A 14,104-nucleotide genomic window follows, 5' to 3' on the forward strand; every position below is an offset into this window, starting at 1 on the left:
TAAGTCCCATGATGCACCTGGTTGCTCTCCTCTGCACAGTTTCAAGTGCTGCTATGTCTTTCTTGTACAGTGGTGACCAGAACTGCACACAGTACTCCAGATGTGGTCTCACCACTGCATTATATAGTTTGAGCATAACGTTCCTTGAGTTAAATTCTACAGTTTTTATGATCAGCTCAGGTCAGGTTGTGGTGAAAGCACTGGTACAGCGTGTTACCACACCAACCACATGACGAAACAGCTTGGGATCCTGGTTGGCAGCCTCCCCAATGCAGACATGAGGTCCAGTCCCTTCCTCCAGAAATGACCCTCTACCTGTTGCAGCCAGGTATTATGTGGGTGACCCCTTGGCCTGGTCAACAATGATGATCCTGTGAGCCTGATCACCCTTCGGGGAATCTCACCACAAGGCCGTAGTGCCGTAACTGACACTCCCTCACAATGCATGTACTGTGCTTCATTTTGGACTCCATTAGCAACACAAAGTCAAACCAGCGGTATCCATGGACTCTCCGAAAAGACACAGTACTGAAGTAGTCCAGTCATCTCAGGTCACTGGATAGCATCCATGTCTCGCAAAAATATAGCAAGACACAAAGCACCAGGACTTTAAAGACTTGGACCTTCGTCCTTTTGCAGAGATATCAGGAGGGCCACACACCCCTTTCAAGTGACCTCATGACCACCCGTGCTCTGCTACTGACTTCATAGGTAGAGTCACCAGAGACATGAATGTCGCTGTCGGGGTAAGTAAACCTCTTGATGAGGTCGACACTCTCTCAATGGACAGACACACTGCTGATGGCCGTGCCCAGGAGGTCATTAAAGGCCTTGATTTTGGTTTTTATCAGGACGCCTGGACTCCTCACTCAGTGTCTTGAGAGCCCTAATCAGAGCCTCCATTGACTCTGAAGATCACAGCATTTTCAGCAAAGTCATGATCCGTGAATCTTTCTTCACCAATTGATGCCCACAGCCGCTGGACCCCACGACCCTGCCCAACACCCAGTCCATACAAGTATTGAACAAAGTAGGAGCAGAACACACCACCGACGGACCCCAGAATCAAATGGGAAAAAACACAGACGTTCTGCCTCCACTCTGCACAGCACTCACACTACCAGTGTACAGACTGGCCATGATATCCAGCAGCCTTGAGGAGATATAACCTAAAATTTGATTTGCCTTTTCAATCACTTCTGCACATCTTTTAGTCAATGAAAATATTGTGTCAAAAATACCCCTAAATACTTTTCAGAAGTTGCTTCCTTTAGGCCAGTGTCTCCCATCTTGTATTTATAACTGATGTTCCTTTTGCCCACGTGCAGCACTTTTTGCCCAGGTCTGAGCCTTGTCCAGGGCTTTTAGCTGCCTCCTCTGTTTTCTTTCTAAGATGGCTGAATGGCTGCGTCACAGCAACGCCTGCCACAAAACGTGGCTTTCTTGAACATCCTGACTCAGCTGTGTTCAATTTGACAGAAATTATCTGCTAACCAAAAAGAGCGTTTCAACTTTCAAATGACACCCCATGCCACTTTCAAGCTTTTCCACTTTCTATCTTTTCCACTTTCTACCTTTCCCTGCCTTTTCCCACTTTCTATCTTTCCCCACTTTCTTTCTTCCCCATTTCTACTTTTTTCCACTTTCTACCTTTCCCCCATTTCTACTTTTTTCCACTTTCTATCTTTCCCACTTTCTATTTTTTCCACTTTCTGTCTTTCCCACTTTCTACCTTTCCCCTGTTTCTATCTTTTCCACTTTCTACCTTTTCCCACTTTCTACTTTTTTCCACTTTCCATCTTTTCCCACTTTCTACCTTTTCTCCTGTTTCTATCTTTTTTCCCATTTCTATCTTTTTCACTTTCTATCTTTTTCCACTTTCTACCTTTTCTCCTGTTTTTATCTTTTTTCCCCATTTCTATCTTTTCCACTTTCTACCTTTTTTTCACTTTCTATCTTTTCCCCTTGCTACCTTTCAGAATGTTTTGTAAAGATGTTTTTGAATCTTTTGACTATTGCTGTTGTAATTTAGATACACAATATCATTTATTTACCAACTATATACAAATATATTCTGACAGAATCAGACCTGACCTTCAAAATGTTACATTGGCCAGTGGTCCTCAATAATGGATATGGAGAGAAGACGAGAATAAAAACCCTGTTTGACCTTGAAAACATAAAACAAAACCAAAATAAAGCAATGTTTCTTGTACTTGTTCTTTTCTGGGTGTTTCTAACACATGCACTGACACTTTTTGTAACGTGTGCAAGCTTATTCTAACACCTGTGAAAATAAGAATAACATTCAAAGTGCATTTTTTAGCAAAAAAGAAAAAAAGTTGCTGAATTTTGCAGCTTATTCTATTGCAACAAATGTGTAAATTAAACAGATGTAAAAATTCTGAAAGAGAGATACGTGACCTTTTCTTTGGCAGATGGAACATGAATAGTGAAGGATGTTGAAGTTATGGCTGGTGAAATCAAAGTAGCAGACATCTGACCCAAGTAAGGCTGAGTTTAAAGAGTTAACAAGGGGCGGATGACGCTCAAGAAGATGTTATAAGGCTATGCAGCACTTTGACTGTTTCTTTCTTAATATATGGTGAATGTTCAGAAATAATTCATAATCACACTGCACTCTGGACCCTCAAACCCCATCCCTCCCCAACCATTGTACAGCAGTACTCACAGTGTGGGCTCTCCTTGGCGCCAGCTTTCAGTAAGATTCTGGCAATGGGCACATTGTTGGTCATGATGGCTATGTCCAGTGGCGTGAGTCCCTCGCTGTTGGGAGTATTCAGGTCCAGCTCGTCTGCCGTGTATTGATAGAGCAAGATCTGTACGGCGTCCAAGTCCTGCTGCTCCACAGCCTCGAACAGAGCCTCATTGGACTGCACATTCTGTCAGGGTGGACACAAAGAGAGAAGGCTCAGAGGACAGTCACTTCTGCACGTGCTCAGTGACTCACCAACTGGGACAGCGTAAGAAACCTTAATGCTATTTTAACCTAGTGCTACTTAATGTCATAAATGCTGCTATAAATCCTCATACTTCTGTTTGCTTTGAGTTGTCAGTCTATATTCGTGAAAGGTTTTTAAATTTCTTTGTGGATAAAGTTGATATAATCAGATCTCGTTTTCCACCGCTCTCCTAGGACGAACTAAACTCCCTTAGCTGTTCTTTTTAAATGAATTTATATCTGATTTCTCTTCCAGATTTGTCCCTGTTGGTTAGCCAACTCAAGTCCACAACCTGTCCCTATGATATAATGCATACACAGTTGTTAAAGGAGGTCCTTGAAACTCTTGGACCTTCTATTATGAATATTATTAATACCCTCCCCTCAAAACGTGTTCAGTCCTGGCCTATTTTAAATATTCTGTGGTGCGCCCTCTCTTCAAAAAACCAAACCTTCATCTGATTGTGCTGTCAAATTTTAGACCAATACGAGGTCTGTCCAGAAAAAGTCCAGGCACTGTTACTATAACAAGAACGGATTGTCGATGTATCGATGTAACCTGGCGGTCAAGGAGAGTGGAATGAAATGTGCATGCGTGAACAATGATGACTTCATCGGACTAGTCAGTGGGGACGTAGAGTGAATACGTGTACCGTGTGGCCATCGCATTTAAAACGACTGAGTGAGTAGAGTAACAAATCTGCATCAAATCTTGTGTTAAGATTGAACATCCGCGGAAACTATTTGAACAATTCACTAAGGTTTTTGGGGACGACACAAAGAGTACAGCAACAAATAAAAGTGTGGCACAAATGCTTTAAAGATGACCGGGAATCTGATGAAAGTGATCCACATACTGGAAGGCCTGAAACAAGTAGAACACCTAAGAATGTTGAACGTGTGCGGGCTGCAAGAGATTTTGACATGGGATCTTGGTATGAAGCATATCGTGGCAAAATTCTATTTTGTAGCTTCTGTTACCAGAGTAGAAGGTCTATTGTGCTGCAGTTGCTAATGACTTGCTTCAAACTGTTACCAATGAACCAGATTTCCTCAAGAAGGTCATAACCTATATGATAGATACAATAGAGGGTGCAGACCTATAAATATCTGGGAGTGCAGCTGGATGATAAACTGGACTGGACTGCCAATACTGATGCTCTGTGTAAGAGAGGACAGAGCCGACTATACTTCCTTAGAAGGCTGGCGTTCTTCAACATCTTCAATAAGATGCTGCAGATGTTCTATCAGACGGTTATGGCGAGCGCCCTCTTCTATGAGGTGGTGTGCTGGGAAGGCAGCATAAAGAAGAAGGACGCATCACGCCTGGACAAACTGGTGAGGAAGGCAGGCTCTATTGTAGGCACGGAGCTGGACAGTTTGACATCCGTGGCAGAGCGATGGGTACTGAGCAAACTCCTGTCAATCATGGAGAATCCACTGCATCCACTGAACAGGATCATCTCCAGACAGAGGAGCAGCTTCAGTGACAGACAGACTGCTGTCACCGTCCTGCTCCACTGACACAATGAGGAGATCGTTCCTCTGCCAAACTATGGGAGGGGTAAACGTTAACATTATACAAAGTTACTATCTGTTATACCTGCGTTTTTATCAGACTTTAATTTAATATTGTTTTTTATCAGTATGCTGCTGCTGGAGTATGTGAATTTCCCCTTAGGATTAATAAAGTATCTATCTATCTATCTATCTATCTATCTATCTATCTATCTATCTATCTATCTATCTATCTATCTATCTATCTATCTATCTATCTATCTATCTACCTATCTATCTATAACCGGAGATGAATTGTGAGTCTACGGCTATGATCTGGAAACAAAGTCCCAGTTGTCCCAATGGAAGTCGCCATGCCTGAAATGTTGCAGCAAAATCTCAAGACCAAGTTAACTGTGTTTGTTTTGATTGAGGAGGTGTTGTCCGTCACCAGTACACTCCTAAGGGCCAAACAATTCAAAAGAAGTACTACCTCAATGTTCTTTGCCAGTTGAGAGATGCAATATGACGAAAACAGCCAAGGTTTTGGGCAACTGGTGATTGGCAGTTCCATCATGACTATGCACCCACCCATGCATCACGATTGTGCAGGGCGTTTTTATGAAACATCTAATCACCCAGGTGACTCAGCCCCACACTACAACCCAGATTTGGTGCCCTGTGACTTCTGGCTTTTCCCAACACTAAAATCACCTTTGCAAGGGAAGAGATTTCAGACTATGGATGAGATTCAGGAAAATACGACGAGGCAGCTGATGGTCGATTCCAACAAAGGATTTTGCTGAGTGTTTTGAACAGTGGAAGAGACTCTGGGAGAACAGTGTGCAGTCCCAAGGTGCCTACTTTGAAGGGGACTGAGGCGTCATTGTCCTACGTGTCTTGTATCTCCTTCAATAAGTATATCTATTCTTCATTTTACATGGCTGGATACTTTCAGGACAGACCTCGTAACTCTCAGCTACCTTTTATGTCAAAGATGCTGGAAAAAGTTTTTTTAGAGGATAATCACGCATGTGAAATTTTTCAGTCTGGCTTTAAACAACATCACGGTACTAAAATGGCTCTATTAAAAGTTCTTACTGCTATTGTATTGTCTGACTGTGGGCCACCCGTTACACTTGTACTTTTCGATTTGACCACCAATCACAATGTTTTACTGTATCGTTTAGAGAATGTGATTGGCATTCGAGGTACTGCTCTACATTGGTCTCGTTCATATTTTTGTGAAATTAAGGTTTCTCCCCACACTCAACTAAAATATGGGATCCCACCAGGTTCTTTACTTGGGCGAATTCTATTTTCATTATGTTTAATTCCTCTTGGCTCTGTTTTCCGTAAGCATGATGTATCTTTCCACTGTTCTGCGGATGACACTCAAATTTATCAACAGCTTAAAAACGACTCCCTGGGGTCTCTCCTGGCTTGCTTAGATGATGTAAAGAGCTGGTGGTCGTCAGATTTTCTTGATTTAAAATAAAACTGAGATGATGCTGTTTAGTCCATCCGGTGCATCTCATACGCCTGTCACTAATCTAGGCACTCAAGCGAAACATCACCAGACAACTGCAAAAAGCCACGGTGTTACCCTTGACAATAGTCTCGTCAATTGGATAAGCAAGATAAACTCTGTCATAAGAAGCCATCTCATCATAAAAATCAAGTCTTTTCTTTGTTTTGCTAATTTGGAAACAGTTCCCCATGCTCTTGTGTCATCCCATCTTGACTATTGTAACTCATTGTCCTGTGGTGTCAGTCAAACTCTTCTCTCGACCGCCAGCAGTTGGTCTTAACAGTGTGAGCACATCACTCCTCTCTTGGCGTCACCTCATTGGCTTCCTGTCAGTCTTAGAATTGATTTTAAAATTTTATTGCACACCTTTAGGGGGCTTATCTAGTCTGACCTCCTTGTCTCTTAAGCCTCTTCTTGATCCCTGAGATTGTCTGACTGATTGTCTACAGGCCTTACCACGATCAAGAGGAAAGAAATAGGGGGGATCATGCTCTAGCGGTGAACAGCCTACCAGTCCAACCCGGTCAGTTTTGAAACCTTTGCTGAAAACACAATGGCTTGTCGTCACTCATGATGTGTTTTTATATGCTGCTAATTATTTGTCAGTTGTTTGCTTTTATTTACTTCTTTTAATTATTTGATTTTTATCGATCGATCTTGGATTTTATTTATCTGTTTTCATGTACAGCACTTTGGAAACCACTTCTGTGGCCTTAAATGTGGTCTATAGAGAGAGAGAGAGGTTCGGAGCACACACTGATACAGCACATTACTGCACCCACTATCAAATGACAAACCAACTCAGGATCCAGATTGGTACTCAAGTCAAGCCATGCAGTGGGTGACACCTCAGCACCACACTAGTTCAGATGGAATGGAATCAGTGTGAGGCTTTTTATGATTTTTCCCTGCAGGTTGGAGGGCCTACTTGCAGGGCTGGATGCAGATTAACGTTGTTCCCAAGACAGAGCAATCTCAGGTTAAGGGCGTTGCTCAAGGGCTCAACGAAGTATGTAGATTCACTTTTGGCATTTACGGGATTTGAACCGGAAACCTACCGATTACCCGTGCAAATCCCTAGCCTCAGAGCCATGGTCTATAAATAAATTTTAATAAATAAATAAATATACTTAATTAATTAATTTGGACTAATATTAAAGGAGAAAGCTCCATCAGTCTCCCAACCCTGGCCTCCTGCATCTTTTGTATGTTGATTATGGCTGGCAACTGAATGACATGGCATGTGCGTAGCTGTAATGCGTACCGTATGATGCACTTATTTGTATCTGATTGTTGATACATCTTGCATAATTAACTAATTTACATGCATTAATGCAGTCCATGGAACTCAAAACACCCCAAGATTAGCTCATCAAGCCGTGGTTCACTTGGACGACAGTCTGAGTCAAAACTGGCTCTGCGACTCCAGCATGAAGAAATGCCACTTCCCTCCTCCTTCACTTTCCTTCCCACAGGTAATTGTTTCATCTCTTTTGAATTCTTGTGCATAGCCAGAAAGAAGCAACGGGTAATGCAGATTTGTTTATGGTTGCACGTACTGTATGTGGGGTATTTGTCGAAGGAAAATAATGTTTTCATGTCTTTGTCATTAACTGATTTCGTGCGCTACCTTATTGAGTTGTGATGTGTACTCATTGTCTACACTTTGCTTGATTGCCCAATTAGTACGATGAGCAAATTGACTCATCCTGAGTCGTGATGTACAGGCACAATGATTACCAATTATAGGAAAGAAAGCCGGGGAAAAATAAGAGCTTAGTAAAATTTCACTGTTGTGGTGCTGACAGAAGAAAGGAATAATAAACTATACACAAATGGAAAGGAAAAGCAACAAATTGTTTATAAGGATTATGAAAAAACGAAGGTAACTGAGGCAGACAATGTTAGGAATGGGTTATCGATTACTATTCTAAATTTGCTTACTATTATTATTTTACATGCTTACCATCGGGACTTGAATTTACTGTATAATTTCTGGTATTTTATAATGTCGGTCATATAAGTCGAATGCGGAAAACTCACGCTCTTGGTCCAAGAGATTATGATATGCTAACACCCACCTGAGAGAGTAACCACGGAGCACACAGCCTTTTCTTGAATGTGGGTGTGGCGATGCGCTATATCAGTGTGTGCTCCTAATCTCTATCTCTCTCTCTTTCTCTCTGTTGTGACTATGCGACCACACGGTAATACCTGAACTATTCCGAAGTGACGTTTGCACTGTTTTGTGTTTCTTGTATCGCACGCCCTCATACTCCTTTATCATAAGAGTATCCCTTATCTACGATGGAGTGTTCGATCAGAAGAAAATATGAAGCTGGTTTTAAATTGAACTTCATCGAAGTAGAGAAAGAAATTGGTAAGTGCGCTGCTGCAACAAAATTCAATGCGTCTGAGAAACTGGTGCGAGATTGGAGGAGGCAAGAAGATGTAAAAAAAAATTAATTGTATTTTTCAGTGGGCGTATGTGTCTCATTTTATGAACCATTTTTCGGGTTTCAAGACTCGACTTATACGTGAGTATATACGGCATTACAAATTTTTGATTTCTAATTATATGTATTTTTATTGTTTCGATGCTGGGTAGCAATGCAGTGCAATTCATGGACTATTTCCAAATCTGAGAGTTGGTCTTCAAATTTTACTGACTGTAGGAACCTCCATCGCCAGTTGTGAAAGATCTTTCAGTAAATTAAAACTTATCTTGTCCTACCTCAGATCATCCATGGCACAGGAAAGATCGTCAGCCTTGGCTTTGCTGAGTGTGGAGCGGGAGGTTACCGACAGCATACATTTTAATGAACTAATCGATAAATTTGCAGCAGCAAAGGTTAGGAAAATTTCTTTTTGAAGTTAATAATTACATTTAAAGCATTATACTGTACATCAAACTATTTTTTTACTTTATACTAACTTCATTTTCAGGTTATTATATTATTATATCCAATGTAATGTTTACATTTTTGCAATGTTATATTTGAATAATATTTTAGAATAATTATATTTTTGACCTACCATTGTTGTCTTAATTATTTTACTTCATTCTATCTTTATAAATTTAGCGAAACCTTGAAAATAAGCGCATAAAGTGCTTTAAAAAATGTAAAAAAACTATTTAAAATAAAAAATATGATTTTTTTTTCTTAAAATACTATTATTTTAAATACATTTTAAAAAATTTTCTTTCCCTTCCCCTTTGCATTTTGGCAAACAGGAGGGGGCACGAAATCTTCAGTTGTCCCCGGGCGCTGAAAACCTTAGCTACGCCTCTGATGGGGGCACAATTAGAAAGTTGTTAAGGGTAAATTTCGCACAAACATTAGGAAGATTTTTCTTTACACAAAGAACGATAGACACTTGGTATAAGCTACCAAGTAGTGTGGTGAACAGTAAGACTTTAGGGACTTTGAAAACTTAACTTTAGAATCAGAAAACTACAAAATGTCATATCTTCCAGTTTGCAGCTCAGGGTGTCGTGAAGTCTTGACGTCCTTCATTCTCAAACGTGAACTCTCACTCCTAGCTGGGGTTGGGTGTAGGACTCTTCCTAAATTCTTCTCATGTCCTACTCTGAGGTGGGGCAAATTATCCTAGCGTGACTTTCAGTGCAATTCTACAGCGCTTGATAAACACGGCGCCACGCTGGTATTTCAATTACATCTCTTTGAGTGGTGAGGCGGCAGCACTAACCTCTGTACCACTATGCTGTTCTGTCAAGATGCTAAATATAAGAAAATGAAGATGAAGATGTACGTGCCAATGATGAAACGGTAATCTGTCTTAATATAAGCAAAATCATTAGGCAAGAACTTAAGTGCTATGGCCGCACTATTTCGTTTTAAACATGCAGGCATTAGTCCCTGTATTCGCCTTTCGTTCAGACATCCCCAGCACTTTTTTTAACCCTTATAAACTGAGACTTTTGAAAACACTCTCCTGAAGCATGCATTTCTGAAAACGCCGCCTTGGCATTGCAATGTGGATGGGTGAAAACGTAGAGTTTTGAAAATGGGGCCTCCAGTTGCGCTCCGATTTGTTCATGCTTATTATGTTCCTCTTCCCTTAGTGAATTCTGCTTATGTCAGTGTCAGGTTTTGGGTGACGCCTTACATGCTCTTTCTCCCCAGCTTCTCATTCTCTCTCTTTCTTTCCAAGGTCACGAAGCGGAAGCGGAAGTAGAAGCAGACAATGGCCGACAGTGAGATGAATTGTGTTGCCGTCGTCGTCGTCGAAGAACTCCAGGCACTCGACAAACAGATTCAAAAACTCCTGTCCAGATGAAGGTACCTTAGAGATTTGAAGGCTCGGCTGCTGGATAAACCATCTTCGACATCTGAAGTCGACGTAACGTCAACCCCACCTCGTGCCGCTCAGTTCCAAGGGCAAGTAAGCTTCACCCCAGTGTGTTGTAGGAGCGACGACGACGCCGATGAAGACCTTGGCGTGTTTCAGCTATGCAAGCGGGGGTTCAAGGCTAGAACACCTCTATCAGCACAGGCGAGCATCTCAATCCAGAACCGGTTCGACCCTCTCCGCGTCCACAGTTTGCCTTCAACCCCGGGTGATGTAATCGTGGTAGGTGATTCGATTGTACAAAACCTCACTATCAATGCCCTAATAGAAAATCTTTTGTTTCTTGTTTTCCCGGTGCTCGAGTTCGAGATGTGATGAGACGTGCACCGACCATATATGAGAAGCACAAGAGGGCAGTTGGATCCATTATTTTACACGCCGGCGTAAACGACATAAGGCACCGACAGTCGGAGGTTCTCAAGGCTGACTTCGCAACACTAATTAAAGACACAAAGGAGAGGACCCCATTGACAAAAATCTTCATCTCGGGTCCACTACCTCTCGTCAGACGATCAAATGAATACTACAGTCGTCTGCTGGGATTAAACAACTGGCTGAAAGGCTTCTGCGAGACTCAAGACATCGGGTTTATTGACAATTGGGACCTCTTTTGGGAAAGGCCGCGTTTCTCCAAGCGGGATGGACTGCATCCGAATAGATTTGGCGCCTCTCCGAAAACATCGCCTGCGCCACCACCACCTACTCAAAGCATCATGATGCTCCAACATTGATGGACTGAAAGCCAGAAGTCTACGTGACCATCATCATCAAATTCTTCCGTGAGAACCCTAAATACAAAGATGACTGTTTCATTTATGTGAGGTAGAATTGGCGGTCCCGTGGTCTGGAATCCCTGCAGATTTTATTTTTTTCTCCAGCCGTCTGGAGTTTTTTTTTATTTTCTCTGTCCTCCCTGGCCATCAGACCTTACTCTTATTCTATGTTAATTAGTGTTGACTTATTTTTCTGTCTGTGTCTTTTATTTTTCTATTCTTCATTTTGTAAAGCACTTTGAGCTACATTTTTTTGTATGAAAATATGCTATATAAATAAATGTCGTTGTTGTTGTTATTATCCATAAATAGTTTACTGGTCACTACAGTTCTGCAAAAAACCCTGTGGCCGACAGCATTGTCATCCTTTCAAGGATTTTTTTCTTTTGATGCATGCAAGCCAAGGTAGGAAAACGTCTACATCATGGCATTTTAGTGTGGACGAGGCTGCCTCTGTAAATGATGTAAATATGCTAGTGTGGAGGGAAATCACTTTTGTTTAAAAACTTTGTTTTTAAGTCAAAGGTTAAAAAATACAGAAACACTACAATTGAAAAGCCTTTAAAAAAGATACCTAGAAAGCTCAAAAAACGAACCCTGAGTAACAATTAAGACTCATTCTGTGCAGCAGAACCAAAGAGATGACTGCAAAGTGATGGAAGTGAGAGGTGTGGCCAAGCAGAACAGCCCACAGGAGGCGGGACAATGGGTGCAGACATTGGCGGAAGGTTTACTGGTGGGCCGGTCGAGCTATAGTGCACACCCCCTGCAAATAAATGCACAGACATTTGATAAATCTGGAAAGGTATGGAATAATATAGCTACACTGGCATCATCTATTATACACTCAGTGGCCACTTTATTAGGTACACCTGTTAAATTGCTTGTTAACGTAAATATCTAATCAGCCAATCACATGGCAGCATCTCAATGCATTTCGGCCTGTAGACATTGACAAGACGACCTGCTGAAGTTCAAACCGAGCATCAGAATGGGAAAGAAAGGAGACTGAAGTGACTTTGAACGAGGCCTGGTTGGTGGTGCCAGATGGGCTGCTCTGAGTATTTCAGAAACTGCTGATCTACTGGGATTTTCATCCATAACCAGAGAATGGTCTGAAAATAGGAACAAATCCAGTTAGTGGCAGTTCTCTGGGCCTTGTTGATGCCAGAGGTCAGAGGAAAATGGCCAGACAGGTTCAAGTGGATAGAAAGGCAACAGTAACACTCATTACAGGTAAGGTGTGTGCAGAAGAGCAGCTCTGAACACACAACATGTCGAACCTTGAAGTAGGTGGGCAAAAGTAACAGGAGACCACATCTGGTGCCACTCATGTCAGCTAAGAATAGGCAAGTGAGGTGGCAATTCACATGGGCTCACCAAAATTAGAAAACAGAAGACTGGAAAAACGTTGCCTGGTCTGACGAGTCTCAATTTCTGCTGCGACATTCAGATGGTAGGTTCAGAATTTGGCGTCAACAACATGAAAGCATGGATCTATGCAGCCTGGTTTTAACGGTTCAGGCTGGTGATGGTGGCATAATGGTGTGGGGGATATTTTCTTGGCACACTTTAGGCCCCTTAGTACCAACTGAGCATCATTTAAATGCCACAGCCTACTTGAGTATTGCTGCTGAACATTAAGACCGCAGTGTAGTCATCTTCTGATGGCTCCTTCCAGCAGGATACCGTGCCTTGTCACAAAGCTCAGATCATCTCAAACTGGTTTCTTGAACATGACAATGAGCTCACTGGACTCAAATGGCCTCCACAGTCACCAGATCTCAATCCAATAGAGCACACCTTTGGGATGTGATGGAACAGGAGATTCACATCATGGATGTGCATCTGGCATATCTGCAGCCACTGTGTGATGTTATCATGTCAATTTGGACCACAATCCCTGAGGAATGTCTCCAGCACCTTGTTGAATCAGCGCCATGAAGAATTACGGCAGTTCTGAAGGGAAAAGGGGGTCCAACCCGACACTAGCAAGGTGTATCAAATAAAGTGGGTGTAAAATAACGGCTCAGTTATATGTCCTACTCTAGGCCATCTGGAAAAGACTACAAAGCTCACAAAAGGTGGTAGGAGCAGCAGACTTGTTCACAAAGTTAAGGATACATTTCCCAGCAGCACTGTTCAGCCTTCATTTACAAAATCTTAGTGAGTCAGAGAAAGTCGCAGCATGCGCCCCTGACATGCAGTCGTGTAGTGTGACACACTCAGTGATTTTCTCCAGCTAGGCACGACACTAGCAAGGTGTACCTAATAAAGTGGCCGGTGAGTGTATATTGTGAAATTATATGGTACATAGTAGCAGTCTTAATTATTTCATTTATTTGTAATTAAAATTAGGGTGGCCCTGTGGGAAGGGAGGAAGTTACATAACCCAGTGGTTCTCAACCTGTGGGGCGGGCCCCCCTAGGGGGGGCACGAAGTAACAAAAAGGGGGGCGCGAAGATGTGAAAAAAAGAAAACAAGAATCAAAAATATGAAACAAAATCTGTTGAAACCAAAACAAATGAACTTAAACTACATTCTGATACTAGAACAATAAATATAGAGTTAGATAAATGTCGATAAAAGTTAAGTAGGTATAGTAAAATATGCATCTACATTTAAAAAAAAATGGGGGGTACGATTAAAACTGTTATGAAAACTCGGGTCGCAAATACTTAAAGGTTGAGAAACGCTGCCTTAAACTGCAGGGTCAATGGCAGACACGACAGAGGGTTCTTCTGGGTAAGTGCCAATGACAACAGAGGGTTGTTCTTCTGTTTACATGGAAAAAACAACAGCTGGCAAGAGCAAAGAATGACACTGAGGCAGATGATAGGAACGTTGAGAAGGCCGTGACCAGCTTTGACTCTGCACACACACCCCCAGTCCAGAGATCTTGATCTGGTTTTCTGCTGTCCCTTCAGACATGCACCATATGTTAGAATATCAAATGTTTGATGTGCC

The 14,104-nt window shown here is 42.0% G+C and overlaps 1 protein-coding gene across 1 annotated transcript in view; it reads right to left on the reverse strand.

Moving 5' to 3' along the window:
- ankfn1 (ankyrin repeat and fibronectin type III domain containing 1) overlaps window positions 1-14,104 on the reverse strand; it is a 195,216-nt gene that overhangs the window by 148,197 nt on the left and 32,915 nt on the right. The window contains exon 3 of the mRNA XM_039739380.1: window positions 2,693-2,903. Coding sequence (XP_039595314.1) covers window positions 2,693-2,903 — 211 coding nt within the window. The remainder of the gene's footprint in view (window positions 1-2,692; window positions 2,904-14,104) is intronic.

This window comes from Polypterus senegalus, chromosome 17, assembly GCF_016835505.1.
Source record: "Polypterus senegalus isolate Bchr_013 chromosome 17, ASM1683550v1, whole genome shotgun sequence".
In the NCBI taxonomy this organism is placed as follows: domain Eukaryota; kingdom Metazoa; phylum Chordata; class Cladistia; order Polypteriformes; family Polypteridae; genus Polypterus; species Polypterus senegalus.